Genomic DNA, 20,085 nt, shown 5'->3' on the forward strand with positions numbered 1-20,085 from the left:
AAAGTTTTTTTTATTTGACTTTTTTCCATAAAAAAACATAAACAATGGAGTCCTGATTCCAATCCTAATGTATGGAAGTGGAGCACAGAATTGGCAAAAAAGGATAAAAGTAGACTGGATTATCTCAATTTAAAAAAGTCTAACAACTAAAGTACTCATACATTATTAATTAAACACATCAATAAATCGGCTGATCAAATCTTTTTCAAAGAAAATTAAAAGTTTTATTACGTTTAAATAGAAATGAACAAAACGTTGGTTGATATAAAAAAATGCACAAAATTTAAGCCACGAGTTTAGTGTTACCGCGTACAGCTAGAGGCTCACATCGAAAACTTTAGCGATTTTCAAATTTGTTTAAATAGTTTTCGCCAAACTGTGGTTGATTTAAAAACCAGTGGCGTATTTCACGTACGATTACAATTATCTAAACAGAAATTGAGAAAAAAAAGATTGACTCGTCAATGGAATATAATCAGCTAGGTTGGAAAAACGATCGTCAAATGTTAAAAAGAAACATTTTTTTTCAATTTCTCTACAAAAATGAAGAAGAATCTGGCAGTCCGGGTATTTACAGAGCTTGTGACTTGACAAAGGCTGGTTAAATAATCACTTTACACTCGTGCTCATTGACAACCACTTGATTCAAAATTTTGCAACTCCCAGATAAACTCCCAGATTAATCTCATATTGGAGTACATATAAGTTCACAACAGCTATCTATGTAAGAATGAGAAAGCTTTTCTTAAGATGTATTCAAGATCGTAACACCAATTTTTTTTCTCATACTGGGAAAAGCCAAAAATGTGTGAAAAAATGTCTGTATGTTTGAATTTGTATATATTATAAAATATGTCGTTTTTCAATGTTAAAATTATTTTTAAAACATAAAGCGGCCTTGGAGTGATTTCTAAAAAAAGTGCTATTTAATTTGTCCGATAAAAAAATAATGAAATTTATTTTAATATTTATTTTAACCATCGGGATTCGAACCCAAGACCTCTAGTATAGTAACCAAGTGCTCTAATCAACGAAAAATATATTTACAAATTATGCATATTATTACAAATTAACCAGCTGCCTGAGATGCTTAAAATATAACCATTTCAGGGATCCATCATAAAAACGGAAGAAATATTTTATTGGAAGATATTTGTGTTAGTGATAAGGTATATTTTCTCGTTTGTTTCCTTTTAACATGCTTCTTACCTATATTTTTCTTATACGGCTATTATTACTTTATCCATTTATTGTTTTGTATTTTACATTTTTGCCCTTTGCTAATTTTGTTTGATTCCTTATCTTTTTTACTTTCTAATTTCGCTCACTCTTTTCAACAACGTCATATATTAAAAACCGTGAATTTTCAGTTATGCATGTTTTCGGAATGCCTAGAAAATGTACTTTATCCCAGCAAAAGCGCTATATTTTTAACTAAATATTTACCCGCTACAGGGCAGAAAGTGCATTTTTAAGAAAAGATATTTTTTAATAATTTTTTTTAAAAATACTAAATATTTTTCAAATGGAGAAAAACCTTGAGGTTTTACATAAAAAGATGTGTTGGACAGCAAAAAATTCAATAAGTGGCTTGATATTTATTTTTAAAACATTTAATTTTATTCTTAAACTCTGAAAACGGAAAATGACCTTGTTGAAAGGAGTGAGCGATTTGTGTTTCAGTCTTGTTACCTTCAATTTCAACACAAGTAATGGAAAATACTCATTTTGAATATTATATATTGGACTTTTGTCTGTACCATAATTTATCTTAAAATTATCAAATAAATAAATAAAAACTAAATAATAATTATTTATATATGTACAACCCTTTTCATTACCAGTTTTCACTCACCATTGATTACGTCCAATTTTCAGCGCGTGAAGACTTCGCGTCTTAAAAATTTGTCAAGCATTTATTGACCACCATGTGAAAATGATTAAAGTATTTAAATAACGTTATCTGTCTTACCGAGAAATTGATAAGAGCTCTTTCATTCCGTCTGATTGAACTAGACTGTGCGTTGGGAGGGTAACGATAGTTTTCCACCGATTCTAACGCGCTAAGATCACGCAAAAGGGCAATAAAAAACCAAATTATGCGACGGTAGTTCGTATTCCGAAGCCCTCAATGGTTACGGCAAGGAAGCATCAAAACAGAATTAGAGTGAAATGATTTTAATTTATTGCCCCATTCGAAACAATTTTAGTTATAAAAAAGATGTAGAGGAAATCCGGTGGAAAGATATGGGATCGAAATTCTTCATACGCAAATTGGAAGTATAATTTAGATGCATAATAAGGTAGAATAACTCATATCTAATATAAACTCACGAGTAAAATCATAGAACTAAAATTATTTGCTTCAGTAACTTCAATACTCACTTAGAATCATCGAATTGTTTAAACTCACAAGTAAAATCATAGAACTAAAATCATAAATTACAAGTCATAGAAAAAAATAATAAACTCACAAATCAAATCATAGAACTAAAATCAGAAAATCACAAGTCAAATCATAAAATAATCGTCGTTTTTAATCATGCCTTTAGAAACTGAAGTGAAACTTCCTAAAACATTAAGAATAAGAGAAATTCAGTGTGAGAGATAGTGTGAGTGATCATCTCAAAAGAAATATTGTACAGCGAAAAATTTTTATAAAAAATGGTTTATTCAATATTTTCATTGTCATTGATTGGTTTTACTAATATTAATTGTGATAACTAAGACATGATGTGATATATTATCATGTATATTATTTCGAAATGACGAGAATACTTTTTTGATAAAAAAAACCAGCCGAGTTTGGCCCGTAGCAAATAAAGTTAAAAAAATACAAAATTATTCAAACTATTGTAATATCACAATCGTCCATCCCTACATCAGTATTAAAATATTAAAACGAATTTATTTACAGTCCTCGTTTTTTAAATATTTTTCAGGGATTTATTATTGATAACCTTAGCCCAAATCAAATAAATGGTCAAAAAATACAAAATAATTCAATCTATTGTCTAACTTGCATTTTTATTCCAATATTAAAACAAATTTATTTTCTGACGGCGTTTTTCAATATTTTTCAAGGATTTATTATTAATAACTGGCCGAAGTTAGCCCATGTAAATAAATGGTGAAAAATACAAAATCATTCAAAAACTCTTAAATTGCTTACCGTACTAATAATGAACCTACCCCACCCTTATATTAACCCTTTCAAATATTTAGAGCTCAGATATCATAAAACCATCGCCCATATTTACTTTTCAATGGCCGACGCTAGGGTGTGCTAGTCGTCACTTCCGGGAGGCAGCCTTGCTTCCCGCTCAACCGGAAGTACAACCTGATTCGGAGAATACCATTTTTAACATGCTTGATATCCTGTTTTCAAAATGGGCATTTTAACAATGAATTGATTTCCTTTTGTTTTCGCCTTTTGCGATGTGAAAACATTTTTTTTAAAATTGAAATTTATTGATATCTTAACAAAGATGAAGAAGAATATGGTTATAAGCTAAAATAATAAAAATTATATTTTCTGGCGTTTCTGAAGTAAATTATTATATTCTAGGATTCGGAACTCACATACTAATAAAAGAGTATCTACTCAATAAAAAAGCTTCTTTTCATCTCAACAATAGATGTCTCTAGTGAAGTTTTAATGATTCAAGAACAACGTTTCGCAATTGGTTCATATGTATACAGAACTTCCAAAAATTTAAATAGTGTGGTTGTCAATAATGGTTAAAATTGGTGAACGTTACTTTGAAGTATTTGAAATACTTGATTTTGCCAGTCTTTTTCTGCTTCTAATAATTTCGTTTATTTTTATTTCTTCACTCATTTGATTCACGTGTGCATGCTTATCTCAGCCTTATATTTTTCCATATATCACACAAAAACATCTATCATCTATCAAAAACAATTAGAACATGTCTTTAATTGAATATTATTTAAGATATTGATAAAATAAGGGTGGAAATATTATTTCCAGTTAGCCTTGTATCATTTTCCCGCCAAACGCGCCCTTCCAGCGCTTTGTGAATCCCGTAAGGTTTTGGCGGGAACTCTGCATTGTTCTCGATCCGGTTCCGTTCTAGCCGTCACCCTTACATTAGGGTTGTCACAGCTTCCGGAATTTTATTTTATTTCTGATGATTGCGTGCGTACTGGGAAAATAGACGGTTATTAGGTTGACAAGTAATAAAATAAAACAGCATGCATTTTTTTACCCTCTCATTCTTCTAACTCTATCCGCACTCAATGGTGCATAGAGCACTGTATCTGTTACTTACATAAAAGCAAAGTTATCACGCTTACGCTTCGGGGACCAGTCCAGGGTAAAATAAAATAAATATTAGAGTCTAAAATCACTAATATTTATTTTCTTCTTCCCTCTGGGAATCGACCTCAGGACCTCCAGCACGGTAGCTACACCACGGAGGCAGATCATTATACGTATTCTTCTTCTTCTTATTGTAGGCCTTACGGCCTGTTTTTAAGAGGGATTAGCCTCCTGCGACGTCGATTCCCAGCTATCGGCCCATCTCTTTGGTGGTCTGCCCGGGAGTCGTCTACCATGGGGTTGGCCGTACAATGCGATGTGGGGGGAGTCTGGATGGTTCCATTCTCCTCACATGCGCATACCATTGTCTTCTTCGTTGCCTTCCCCACCTAACGACATCTTCGATCTCGCATATTTCCCTGATCTTGGCATTTCTCAGTCTATCTCGAAGACTCTTGCCTGTTATGCTTCTCAGAGTCTTCATTTCTGACACTCTAAGCGTGTTTTTTTGTGGCAGCGGTGTCTGCTCTACTTTCGATTCCATACGTCATGATGGGTCGGACACAAGTTTTGTATATCTTGATCTTGCTGCCGATCTTCATCTCAGGGTTTTTCCATATAGCATTTTTCAGGCATCCTGAGATGGCTGCAGCTTTGTTCACTTGCCCCATCACTTCGCATCGCAGATCCGTCTGAGCACATAGGTCCACACCCAGGTATTTAAACTTTTCCACCTGCTCTACCAAGACGCCGTCCACAGTCACGCTACATCCCACTGGGGTGCGAGAGAACACCATACTCTTGGTCTTTGTAGCGGATATAGCCATATTGAATTTTTGACTAGCAAGGTGGAATGTGTTCAAGAGTAGTTGCAGGTCCCCTTCAGTCTCAGCGAATACAACGGCATCATCCGCATAGTAGACAACATGGATGGTTTTCTCTCCCAGTCTGTATCCTTTATGTAGTCCTTTAATATCCTCCACAATCCCATCCATGATGAGATTGAAGAGGAATGGACTCAGACTGTCACCCTGCCTGATGCCGGTACCGACTCTAACGGGATTTGAGAGATTACCATCTACTCTGATTCTGGTGTTTGTGTTTGAGTTGAGTTGCCTGATTATGTTGACTATTTCCGGGAGCGTTCCTCTTTCAGCCAGTATTTGCGTTATATCATTAAGTCTGGCTCGGTCAAACGCCTTTGTGAGGTCAATAAAGCATACGAATGCCGGCCTATTATATTCAATAGCTTTTTTTTTTATTTGCCTCACTATAAATACTGCATCTGTTGTGGAACGATTTTTTCGGAAACCTTGTTGCTCTTCGCTATTTTGAATGGTCACTTCTAGTTTGGACTTCAGGATCTGTGTGAAAAGTTTAAGAGTTGAACATAACAATGATATTCCTCTATAATTGTCCGGGTTACTTTTCTGTCCTTTTTTGAATATAGGGGTTGTGATACTAGTCTTCCAATCGGCAGGTATATGAGATGTTGCTAGTATCTTGTTGAACAGTTTATATAGTTCTCGACTCAAACTTATATTTAAACGTATTAATAGTATTAATATTAAAAGTGGTATTTATCAAGTTAAACTAATATTAAATTTAAATTTAAAATTGATAGATTTCACCACAAAGTGACTGCCGAATTGATGAATTTTGAAAACAAGTTTAAAACGATTCATGTGTATTTTTAAAATTGCATTAAGTGTTTGTACCCTGTTTATAAATATAAGGTAGGTTTACATATTTACTAAAACGTTTTCAAAGACGTATTGTATGGACAAAAAGGTGAAGCAGTGCAGATCAGCCGCTCTATTCTTCCACACTTTGGCTCAATATAGACTCGTACAAGGTAAAATAAACGTACATACAAAAAAAAAGTTATTACATTTAAATTATAACAAAAAAATGCATTTAAACTGCTTTAAACTAAAATTCATTGGCTTTGCGTAATAATTTCATTTTCGAACCTCAATGATGCATAGGGCACTGCATCATATAAACGCAGTGTTATCTTGATCATAACACACGAAGGAAAGGTGATCAGCCCTCCGCTTCAGATACCAGTCCAGGGTAATATTGAATGAATATAACAGTGAAAAAATCACCTTTATTTATTAGACTCCCCTCTAGGAATCGAACCCGGGACCTCCAGAACGGTAGCCGAGCGCACTGACCATTTCGCTACGGAGGTGAACGAATACAAATAATACGAATAATAGAATACGAATCGGGAAATAAAATACAAATAAATAAAGAGAGCGAAATTATTTCATATGTTCTGCAGTGTTACATAATCAAGAAACGTCTTATATAGGGAATGAGGTAAAAAAGACATTACGGTTTTTGTGTCATATTTAACATTCAAATTTAAATTGAATTTATTTGTGTCAACCCTAACACGTCTCTACAATGAACCTCTATACTTGCGTACATTCATACAGCCTTCTGGCATCCTGTTACAAACTGAATCAGCCTTCGGACACGGGGGTAGTCGCAGGGAATAGGGGTGGAGAATGAAGAACAAAATTAGGCGAATATTTGTCTTAACTTCGCGCGCACTCACACTGGGGGCATCTTCCGGTAAAGCTATCTCTGAACGTGTGTTTTCAATCTAATTTAAAAGTTTAATAACAATATTTGCTTATTTCTTTAATTATTAATTACAAAAGCTTAATCAGAAAAGAGATATGTTTTCCTATTTATTTTATGAGATACAACATTTTGAGTGTGTCCAAATACTTGTTCACAAATCTGAATTATCTCCAATTACAGGAGATATTTTTCAAATTATTTTTGACATCTCATCAAAGATGAAGAAGAATATGGAAGTCTGGGTATTTACGAGGCTGACGACAGTCATAGGCTGGTATAAGTTATCACTTTATTACACACGTGTAACATTCACCAATTCTACCCATTGACAGCCTGACATTACTGAAATTCTTGGAAGTTCTATTTATATGAACCAATTTCGAAACATTGTTCTTGAATCACTTACTTATGTTCTATCAGTACACGTTCAACGTCAGCTTTTTATTTATTTTTTGTTTTTAACATTACAAAACTGGGATCACTAAAGCCGCTGTGATCTTTAAAATTATTGTCAAAATGTCATGACTTGATTGGCTCTGTTAACAATGTTGCAATATATGATATGTGTCAGCCCGATGACTTTTTGAGTGATGTGTTCTATTTTCTCTACTTATTCGGCGTTATGGTTATATTTGAAGTACAAGTACAAGTTTGCCAAAATAACTGGCATATCATTATAAAAAATACTTAAATGATTTAGGAAGCACTTGTTTTTTTACCACTTGAGTTTATGAATGACTTCTAGTTTCCGAAGCAAAACTTCTATCGTCAGGTCTGAATAATAACTCTGAGTTATTATTCAGACTTGACACGATGGACGATTAACTTCCGACACTAGTAGTCATTAATAAACTCAAATGTTTCCTTAATCATTTTTACATGAAACAACAAATATAATTTAAAAAATAAAATACACTTATTCAAAAACTGTAATCCTTATTCTCACCAAATGGTCGACCATCTCAAAATAATCGTCGATTGGTGAAAATTTCATAAGGCAATGTTGTCAGTCGAGGATAATATTGTTAAAATAACTGATTTAAATTGATCCCCCTGATAATCGAACCCGGTACCTTCAGCATTGTAGAGAAACTTGACCTAATCTAACCTAAACACTCCACACTCCCTGAAGACAAAAAACATTACAACACTCATTATTTTAACGAGATATAAAAAATAAACCTAAATAAAATAATGCCATATTCGTATACTTCGAGTTTCGTGTTACCGTATACATCTAAAGGTTCAAAACTTTATCCTATTTTAAAATTTGTTTAAATAGTTTTCACCAAACTGCGGTTGATTTAAAAACTAATAGGGTATTTCATATACGATCACAATTAAGTAAAAAAATATAGAAAATACAAAAATTGAGTCATACGTCAAATAGAATATAATACATCCGTTGTTTAAAAATGATCGAAAAACGTATCACAACAAAATTTAAGAAATAGTGGTATCGAGTAAGTAAAATATGGATGCAAAGGTATTTAAAAGGCTTGTAACCTGTCATTAGCTGATTAAGTGATCACTTAACACTCGTGCCCATAATTGACAACCACTTAATACAATTTTTTGCAAATCCTAGATATATGATTTATCACATAACAGAACACGCTCACTCCTTTCAACAACGTCATATATCAAAAAACTTGATTTTCAGGAGATCGATTTAAAAATTTAAAAATTTAATAAAAGTGTATTAAAAATAAACATCAAGCCACTTATTAAACTTTTAACTGTGTAACAGATTTAGGTAAAACCTTAATGTTTTTTCTCCATTAAACAAAATAATGGCATCTTTGTATTCGGGATAGAGTTTAGGTAAAGTACATAGTATCGCCGAGTAAACATTGCCTAGTCATAGTTGTCATGTTCACGGGTCACACATCAGACATTCATTGACCGGAGGAAAGCAGAAAGTTTTCTCGTTAGGGCTCCAGATGTTCCGACCCCCTAATGACCGAATGGAGGTCACGAGTAAACATCTAAACATGTTGTGTACATCCCTTATTTCCTACCCTTTAACACAATCATCCCCAGCGCTGTTTCAAATTTATATATATATATATATATGTATATATATATATATATATATATATATATATATATATATATATATATATATATATATATATAAACTAACTAACTATCACGCCGCTTCCCCGCAGGGGTAGGCAGAGAGAATAGAGCGCCACACCACTCTGTCCTTGCAAACATTCTTCGCCTCTTCCACGTTCATGCATCTCCTCATACATACCCGCCGATTGTTACGACTCCTATATATACATATATATATTTATATATATATATATATATATATATATATATATATATATATATATATATATATATATATATATATATATATATATATATATATATATATATATATATATATATATATATATATATATATATATATATATATATATATATATATATATATATATATATATATACATATATGTGTACGTATTTTAACATACATTTCAATGTGCGGCAAAACAGTGTGTGATAGATGTTCAAATGGTAATATAATTAAGAAAGGTGTATTGAGATGGTTTGGACGTGTAAAACGAATTTATGAGGCGAATGTAATTGGAAAGAAGCAGAAGAAGACTGAAGAAAACTTGCACGATCAAGTATTTCAAATACTCAAAGTGGTCAGGTCAAGAAAATAATCAGCAGGTATGTATGAGGAGATGCCTGAATGTGGAAATGTCGAAAAATGTTTGCAAAGACATATATTCTCAAACAAACATATATTACAAACGTTATATTCTCTCTGCCCACCCCTGCGGGAAAGCAGCGTAATGTTTGGATAGTTATTTTGTTTCTTAATTCATTAAAAATTTCGATATTTCAACAAATTTGGAATGAAATGATACGTATGTAATAAAAAAGTATATAACAGGATATTTTTTAAAAATAAATTATAAAAATTGTGAAAGCTAAAAAAATAAACAAGTGAAAAAAATTTAATAAGTATGCTGGTTCTCAAGGTGTTGTAATAACCCTAATTTTCGGTTCAACTCAATAGATGTCAGTCTTGAAGTAGACGGACAAAGGGGTTGGTTTTGTTTGCATCAATTAAAAGGACATTTTCAATAGTTAAGGACATTGATGCCAAACATTGTGGTTTTCGGCCGGTCAAAAATTATTAAGGGTTGTTTGCTGTTCGCATTAAGTAAGAGCTTAATTTTTGTCAAATAAAAGTATAATTTGCAAAGTAGAACATTATTTCAAATCATAAGCAAAGGGAAACAAGTTATAATTTAATTTTTAATGAAGTATTATTGTGGTTTTGTATTTGAATTTATTCTAAATATTATTAATATTTAAAGCATTTACTTTGTGGTTAGAAATTTTTACTTTTTTTTACAAAAATGTTAATAATATTAGTAGAAAACCACTCACCGTATCAATTTGGTTTAATTTAAAACATTCATTGAAACGGTATTTGCAACACACCGAGTGTGTCCAAATACTTGTTCACAAATCTGGATTATCTCCAAAGGAGTTAATTTTAGTGTGTAAAAACCAGCCTATGACGGTCGTCAGCCCCGTAAATGCCCAGACTTCCATATTCTTCTTTATCTTGAGATGTCAAAAAAATAATATGAAATGGTATTACAATAATTAAAGAAAACACTTCGTTTTTTACCACTTGAGTTTAATTATAGACTACATGTTTCAGAAGCTAAACTTCCATCATTCAGGTCTGTATAATAACTAAAATATAAAATATAAAATTGTTCTATAAATAAGGATAGGGGGATTTATAGAACAATTTTATATTTTATATTTTAGTTATTATACAGACCTGAATGATGGAAGTTTAGCTTCTGAAACATGTAGTCTATAATTAAACTCAAGTGGTAAAAAACGAAGTGTTTTCTTTAATTATTGTAACATGTCTTACCACAAAGTTAATGCCGAAACAATAAATGAAATGGTATTCATGTAACATGTTTTAGTTACATTTAAAATATTAATTGAACAAATTTTCATTTTACATTGGTGAAGTTTTAATTTTAATAAAACATTTCTTAAAATGGTATTCATCTACAATTGGTAACGTTATTTTAACACATAAATTATAATGATATTCATCTAACACTGTTGAAGTTATATTAAAAACATTTGAATTCAAAATGGTTTTTATAAACTTTATAAAATTGAACAAATTTGTTATAACCACTTTTTTATTATTAGTACACTTTAACCTACCGGTTTCGATAATAACCTTGTCATCGTCACAGTTAATTTAATTCTAAAGCATTGGAAACATTAAAATACTAATTTAAAAAAAAAAAAAATTATTTAATGTTTTTAATGTTTTAGAATTTAATAAGCCCTGATGATGATAAGGTTATTGTTGAAACAGGTAGGTTAAAGTGTACATATAATAAAAAAAAGTGGTTAAAACAAAGGTGTTTAATTTAAAAAAGTTTATAAAATGTGCCACAAAGTACCTGCAAAAAATATTCAAGGAACAAAATGGTATTCAAGTAGCATTGTTAAAGTTACATTTAAAACATGTATTTAAATTGTATTGATCTTCTTGTGTTATGCGAGAGTAAATATTTGAAATGCATATGTAAGGATTGTTTAAGCATATAATTTTACCGTCGCAAGTTATAATTTGTTGAATATTTCCTCTGCGGGAATCGTAATAATTTCAGGAAAGGTTTTTCCAGATGTCAGTATGCAATGAATCTCTAATCAAATACTTCATAAATTAAGTTAATTTATAATACAATTGTATGAACGCAGCTTTAAGCCCTCAAGGTATAAACATACGTGTTAATGAAACCTGTAGGCTTGAAAATTTAGATTGTGTTTTTTATTCTCTACTCTAAAATTCATTCTAAAAATCAGGGGTGTGCTCCATGCCTGACAATTTTATTGCGAATATAGAGTGATGCCTCGTATGACGAATTTAAATACATATATGGAAGGAAGGGAGGTTGAATTTAAGTCATGAATAATTTAGAAATTTACAAATGCATACAAATTTAAATTCAGATAAAACGTTAATTAATAAAATACTGTTTCAAAATACGTCACCATTATTATCTATGTTTCCTTTTACAAAAAATCTTGTTCCTTAACCCCCGCTCCCTTTCCTATATTAATTAACCTATATTTTAACCCTTAACCGCACCCCAATGGTGCATAGGGCACTGCATATAAACGCAGTGTTATCTTGATCGTTAACACATGAAGGAAAGGTGATCAGCCCTCCGCTACAGGTACCAGTCCAGGGTGATATAGAATAAATATTAGAGTGAAAAAATCACTAATATTTATTTGACCCCCCTCCTGGGAATCGAACCCGGGACCTCCAGAATGATAGTCGAGCGTGCTGACCATTACACTATTTAGGTGGACAAAAACCTATATATACCCCTAAATAAATTTTTTGTTCGTTAGTTTTAATTTTGCCAGAAGATGAAAACATCTGTAAGTTTTCGAAACTAGTCTTTTATAGAAATAAAACTCCTTAAGTGGTATATTCAAGTGTTTAATTGTAAAAAAAAATACTGTGTGACAGATTTCTAGGAGAGACAAATCTAGAATGCACTTGGCAGACTATGCGGGTATGCACACGATTGCGGCTATGTTGTTGTCACCAAAGTGTCATCAATATACCCACATTCCTAACAATTTCATTATTATTAAGCAGTTTTTGATATATCATACATTTGAGGATTTGGAAGATTTTAATGCTATTTTATAATACGTAACAGAACATCCGGTTCTTCGATCACAAAATCAATTTGATGTACCAAGGCTGAAAAAGGGTTTGGGAATAATATTAATAATTCAACTTATGGAACATGAAACCGTTATTATAAGGGGTGATCAAAAGTAACGTTTAAATGTATCGATTTTAAATTATTTGAAATTTAATATGTTACGTTATGCTATTATAATGAAATAATAAAAAAAAAAACAAATTTCGTATTAATGAGTAAAGAATGGACAATATATTATTTGTGAGGCAAATGTTGTTGAAAATAGAAGCAGAAAAAGACCGGAAAAAAACTTGGCATGATCGAGTACTCTAAATACTTGAAAGTATTCAAGTCAGGTGCATAAATCTTCGCCTCTTCTACGAGGCGAAGATTGTTTGCAAAGACACAGTGGTGTGGCGTTCTATTCTCTCTGCCTACCCCTGCGGAGAAGCGGCGTGATGGTTAGTTAGTTTGTTTTTAACTATTGATCATGTACACATTCCTTTATTTTGCCTTTGTTCCATATTTTATTTCGACCTCTAACATCCGTCGGCAACAAATTAAAAATGTTCGGAACGATATATTGCAGTGTTCGACTCCCATATTTATTTACAACATTTTGAGTATGTCCAAATGCTTGTTCACATAATCTGGATTATCTCCAATTACAGGAGTTATTTTAATATTATTTTTTGACATCTCATCAAAGATGAAGAAGGATATGGAAGTCTGGGCATAAAAGAGTTTCTGCTCAATAAAAAAGCTTCTTTTCATCTCACTAATAGATGTCTTTAGTGAAGTTCTAGTGACTCAAGAACAATGTTTCAAAATTGGTTCATATATATAGAACTTCTAAGAATTTGAGTAGTGTGGCTGTCAGTAATGGGTAGAATTGGTGAATGTTACACGTGTGTAAAGTGATCACTTAAACCAGCCTATGACGTTCGTCAGCCCCGTAAATGCCCAGGCTTCCATATCCTTCCCATATTTATTGTTAATATCTCACGCAGGAATCGAACTAAGGACCTCCAGCACATTTTATATAAATGAGCTTACCGTTAAGATCATGAGAGATCATGTGAGAAGAGCGAGTTCAGATCGAGTGGTGAGGGTGGCAGCGGACAGCAGCATAGGTGGGATCAAACCCCCAGGAAGACCACCTAAACGATGGAAGGATAGCTGGTCTTCCACTTCCAAGGACCGACACGAGAATGACAGGACCTAGTCCTAAAAGAAGAAGAAGAAGAAGCGCTTACCGTTAAACGCAAAGACAGACTGTCTTTATTTATATGGGTTACAATACATAATAACAGGAATTAAATACGTCGATTCCAACTATTTAATAGATCTTTATAACGAAGGACAAATTATTAAGGCGGAAGCATTAATTTTAATCATGAATATGTAATCTGATTTGTAATATTCTCTGTAGCTTTGTTACCCGGTACATTCCTTGAGCCGCACTAATAAATGTTGAAAGCTTTTAATGTAATTGCATTTAAATTTTAAAGCTCCATTGTTCCCGGTTTAATAGGCAAAATGAAAGCTGGGAAAATCGATAGATTAATAGCTGATGTTTTATGTATCAACTGTTTGAATTAAAGCACTAGTGGCTTAAAAGCTCCTCCACTATATACGGAGATAATATCTGCATTCAAAGCAAACGAGAGAAATTGTGTTTTGTTCGAAATTGATGTAAATTTTCCTGGATGCAATACACAGTAATTGAAATATTATTTTATGTATTAATTTTAAATTAAACACGGATTTTTGAGTAAACTAAGTTGTATTTTATTAACAAAAACACATAAAAAATTTAAATTGTGACAATTGTTTCTCCTTGTTAGGGTATTATCAAACGAATGTCAAGGGTATTATCAAACGAATGTCACAATTTTAATTTTATATGTGTTTTTGTTAGTAAAATACAACTTAGTAGACCCAAAAAAATCTTTGTTTGGTTTCAAATGAATACATAAATTAAAATGGAGTCCTACATATAAAACGCCAAATCAATAAATAAATTGAAATATTTCTGAAAAGTTTTTAAGAAATCTGTTTATACAATAAAATACAGTAACAATCGTATTGTTTTTTAGGTATTCACCAAGTAAAATTTAATTAAAAAAATGTGAAACAATAATAACACAATTAAATAGAGCATGATAACTTCCTTCATAATATCCTATAATCATGGGTTCTCCCACCACAAAGTAATTTCAAATGAAGTAGTTTATTATTCACCCCTACCCCCCCAGTTCCTTAGACTGTTGTTTAACCCCCTCGCGCCCGTAATTATGTGTTTATTAAATCGTTTCGTCTGGCAAACGAGCGACACCCCATTTAGCGGGCTGTTCGCTCATCCGTTCCACGGGACCGAGAGGGTTAATGGACTGGCTTCATATAAATGTTGAGACCCCAATCTTCATTTATAATCCCCAACAAATTGACTTATTTTCCCTATATTGTGACCGTGTCTTAATCTTTGTTCACAAATGTGAGTTTTGTCCAAATGTGGGTGTTCTGTAAGAGTAATATTTTTTTATACAAATGTCAAATCGTAATAATTTTAATTTAATTAATAGATTTATATTATCCACTGACACTTCGTGATGGCATTGCATTTTAATATATTATTACATTAAAACCAATTTTTTTAGCTTTTCCACTTTATTTTTATTTGACCAGTGACCGGGTTTCGTCGTTACCGACATCATCAGACTGGTGGGAGGCTATACAAATTGATATGTTTTATATAAAAAAATCATGGTTATCAACTCCTGCCTTGTTTTATATATAACACAACAATTTGTATAGCCTCCCACCAGTCTGATGATGTCGGTAACGACGAAACCCGATCGCTGGTCAAATAAAAATAAAGTGGACAAGCTAAAAATATTGGTTTTAATCTAATAATATATTTAATTTAATTACCTGATGATGGAATGATTTTCCGAAATCGGTAGTCACGAATAAGTGCTTTTGGTACGAGTATTACACAAAGTGAATAAAGAATAATAAGGAGAGTGTTTTTTTGTAATATTTATGTCCACCTCCGTAGTGTAATGGTCAGCACGCTCGGCTATCGTTCTGGAGATTTCGGGTTCGATTCCCAGGGGGTCAAAAAAATATAAGTGATTATTTCACTCTAATATTTATCCAATATTTCCCTGGATTAGTACCAGAAGCGGAGGGCTGATCACCTTTCCTTCATGTGTAAACGGTCAAGATAATAATGCGTTTATATTACGCAGTGCCCTATGCACCATTGGGGTGCGGATAAGGGTTAGAAGAAGAAGAAGAATATTATTAAATGGATATTTCTCTTAACAAATATGAAGAAGAATATGGATGACTGGAGATTTACAGAGCAGTACGGAAGTATTCATCTAAAAGGTCGTAAATGTATCATTTTTTTTTAAATGGTAATTTTCTCTGATCCCGAATGAGGTGTTTCATTTACACATTTTTTATTGGCATCTCGAAAAGTTGAAGATATCTTGTAAGTCTGGTCATTTACAGGACTTACGACTTGCCATAGACTGGTTTAATTGATCATTTTATTACCACCACCACATTACATTCACCATTCTACCCATGATAAACAACAAGGCTACTCAAATTTCAGATATTGTATTTATCCTTTAATCATTACCTTCATCCCCATGTGCGTTTTAGGCTGTTTTAAATGTTGAGTAATTTATTTTATTTTATTTAGCCCTGTGAATTTCCAGACTTCCATATTCTTCATCTTTGTTGAAATGTCAAATATGTAAAAATAACTCATAAATGGAGAATACCCAGATTATATACTTATGTTTTTTCAGTTCGAAAATGGAGTGAATTCTTTGATTCCGTTCATTTCGATATTGACATCTATATATCTTTTTTTAAAAATAATGATTGTAGTTTTTTCCCACAATTTATTAATAATCAACTCTTTTCTTTGTCCTCAGGTTCTGAAATTCAACAAACTACAAACAAATTCAACAGGACAATGTGCGAGTAAAAGTGCGAGTGGCAGTGATTTAAAAACCAGTTCTTTTCAAAGTTTTTTTCAAAAATGACAAAATAATATTAACTGTCGAGTATGAGCAATGTATTTTGCTAAAAAAATAATATTTTTTTGAGTTAAAATGATTTATTCACAAAGACTTACTAGTGATAGAAATAAATTTTGGTGCAATAGGGGAGGATGGTGTCTTTTTCTTATTATACTATCTTTCCTAATCAAAGGTAAGAATACACATTTTTTATATAAAGTTGTTTTAATTTAATTTATAGATTTTACTTTCAATTTGTGGAATTCTTTCTTCATTTTAATTTATATTTTATAAATAATTTATATAGAAGCACTAACATTGTGATTTTCCATTTTACAGTGAAAATGTAACTTTGTTTTAAAATCACTATGAATTTTAACTTTATTTTAACTTAATTTTAATGTCTACCGGTTTCGAAGCTAACCACTTCTTTATCAAGACTGATTGATTTAATAGATCATCTGTATTAATCAGTCTTGATAAAGAAGCTGTTGGCTTCAAAACTGGTAGAAGTTATAATTAAGTTTTAATAAAATATTTATAGTGATTTTAAAACAAAGTTACATTTTGATTGTTAATTTATATATTAAATGTTAAAATCAAACACTGATTTTTTGAGTGTATTAAATTGTATTTTATAGTTGTTAAAAATCAGATATAATCCAATTCTGTGACAATTATGGCATTTGTTTAAAAATGCTATAACATAGCGAAACAATTGTAACAAAACTTATTTTTAAGCGTTTTTTAACAATAAAATATAACTTGGTAGACTCAAAAAATCAGTGTTTGATTATCACATTAAATACAAAAGTTATAAGTAAACATTTTTATAAATTTGAATTTAAAATATTGATATAATTTATATTTGAAGCACTAACATTGTAATTTTTCCATTTAAAAATTAAAATGTTAATCAGTCTTTATAAAGAAGCGGTTAGCTCCGAAACCGGTAAACGTTAATTAAGTTATAATAAAATATTTAGTGATTTTAAAACAAAGTTACATTTTAATTATGAAAATATTCACTTACAAGAAATATAAATGAGATATTTTTTTAGATATATCTGCAAGCTGGGAAGAATGGTGGACATACGATGGAATATCAGGTAACATAATTTTTATTTATTTATTATAATATTTTTAACACATGCATTTTTAAACTTTTAATACGTAAGTTAAGCTAGTGATTATTTCCAAAGATGATTTTCCAATCACTTTATTTTTCTATCCTTTCTGAATTTAAATTTTACTTGGTAAACATAATAATTACAGTAATGGATAATATCATTGAATGCATCAAAACACTTATCACACTAGATTGTAAGAAAAAGATCTGATGTTTTTTTTTGTATTTTAGGTCCAAACTTTTGGGGTCTTATAAATCCACAGTGGAACATGTGCAATAAGGGAAGAAGACAGAGTCCTATCAACGTAGAACCTGAAAAACTACTTTTTGACCCGGGGCTTCGAAATATCCATCTCGACAAGCATAAGGTAAGGGCATTTTATAAAAAAAATATTACTTTCTTTCAACCTTAGAAAACATACTTCCTAAATATACGAAACCATCTATCTTTTTTTCTTCTTTATTTTAAATTCTTTTGCGTTATACAAACATGACAAAAATTCAAATACAAAAAAATATGAATAAAATATAAATACAAAAAAAAATCCCACAAAGACATGGCCTGTGTGTGGGTAAACAATATAATTTAGGTCATAGTAAAGGACACTGGCAAGAATATAAAAGATATAAGAATTAGAACTAGAATAATAGTGTTAATATAAAATACCAAAATACGAATTACTTGACTATTAGAAAAAAATATTTATAAACTTTTTTTTAATAAAATAAAAAACTTAAAAACATGAAAAAGTTAAAAGTTAGCAAGCATGTACTACATGAGTGATACGTTTACAAGTAAAATGAGCTTAAATCTGTCTCTTCAATAAACAATCCAAGCAAAATTTTAAATCTACACAAATTGAGGTAATTAACATCTAACAAATTGTCTTTGTGGAATAAATTGAACAGTTATATATCTGTTCCATAATTACTCTATTTGGTACTATTTTACACCCAGATCTAAATTTGTCTCTTTCTAAAACCATGACTTTCGATTTTCCAACTATTGTGGGATCAAGAGGTGGAAGGTTGTCAGTAAAATATTGCTAGTTCTTTGACTTCGGTTTATTCTACATACTACTAGGAGCTCTAAGTGACTGTTTTTAAGGAGAGACTATTTTAGCATGACCGCTTGCCAGACTACGTGGGTTTTCACACGGTTGTGGGATGTTGTTCTCACTTCTGTCAGCAACATACCCATATCTCTTATACCAACATTTATCAAAAAATAATTCTCCTTGTACATATAATACATATTTTTTTTACCTGCACCTGTAGGTCTTCTCCGTATTTCTATAAACAAACATATATTGTTGGATAAACATTAATGTAAAAAAATTAAAAAAAATTAACAACGATATTTAGGGCTCTCGTGAAATGCTTGTCAGACTAGAGGGTCGCCTCAGAAAACATTGCATAACTCAATTGCTGTGTGTTTTTGTGTACTTCAAATGTAGAAGTCCTCACAAAAAGTTACATTTCCAATATTACACAAAAATTTTTTTAGATGCAAATCTGTTCTGCTTACTGTATTCTATCGAAATCTTAATTAATGTTGCAACAAAACGTGACCAATCCTGTGTTAAACCAATATGAAATCATTAAATCGCACCAAAACTTAGTAATTTTTCAAGCCAGAATACATAAGTACTTAAAATCATTTATAATGGAAATGTAACGTTTTGGTGACGACCTCCACAAATGCATGTGTGATGTTGTATGGTGGACTACATTTTTCATTGTACGATCCCCATCACAAGGTTATATTGTACTAAGCCATATAAAGAAAGGTTTCGCGCAGCATCGAATTTATAATTATTTTTATATGAATTACGCGTTAATTGAATTTTAGAAGTATAGTTTAAAACGCTTAAATTATCATGTTGGTACATATCAAGCCATGACGTCAGATATTCGTAAAATAAGCCTCGTGCGGGGGCGTTTTCGCCAAGTCCCTCCAATGTTGCATTTCCGTTCCGAGTTTAGGCAAAGCCTACATTCGGCCGTCGTAATCCGCCGGAAGCCCCTTGTAGCCGGAAATAGTGACGGTTAATATTGCAGAGTAGAGCCTCCCGCCATAGATAGGGCCGAACACCCCCCGAACGGATAGTTTAATTACCCATGTGAAGTACCGCCAGCAGCTGTGGCTAGTACGACTTTTAGAAAATTGTAATCGTTTTAGATTTATACGATATTTTGAGTGTGTCCAAATCTTTGTTCACAAATCTAGAATTTATCCACTCAAAATATATTTATATTGACATCTCACCAATGTGAGCTTCGACTCAC

General features: G+C 31.6%; 1 protein-coding gene across 1 annotated transcript in view; it reads left to right on the forward strand.

The window, feature by feature from the left end:
• LOC148298973 (carbonic anhydrase-related protein 10-like) overlaps positions 1 to 20,085 on the forward strand; it is an 84,864-nt gene that overhangs the window by 24,894 nt on the left and 39,885 nt on the right. The window contains exons 2-4 of the mRNA XM_088276482.1: positions 16,581 to 16,860; positions 17,729 to 17,776; positions 18,028 to 18,164. Of these exons, the coding sequence (XP_088132608.1) occupies positions 16,761 to 16,860; positions 17,729 to 17,776; positions 18,028 to 18,164 (285 nt within the window). The 5' untranslated portion in view covers positions 16,581 to 16,760. The remainder of the gene's footprint in view (positions 1 to 16,580; positions 16,861 to 17,728; positions 17,777 to 18,027; positions 18,165 to 20,085) is intronic.

The sequence above is a fragment of the Brachycentrus maculatus genome, unplaced genomic scaffold (assembly GCF_059751285.1).
Source record: "Brachycentrus maculatus isolate JH-2025_06_01 unplaced genomic scaffold, ASM5975128v1 h1tg001466l, whole genome shotgun sequence".
NCBI classification, from domain to species: domain Eukaryota; kingdom Metazoa; phylum Arthropoda; class Insecta; order Trichoptera; family Brachycentridae; genus Brachycentrus; species Brachycentrus maculatus.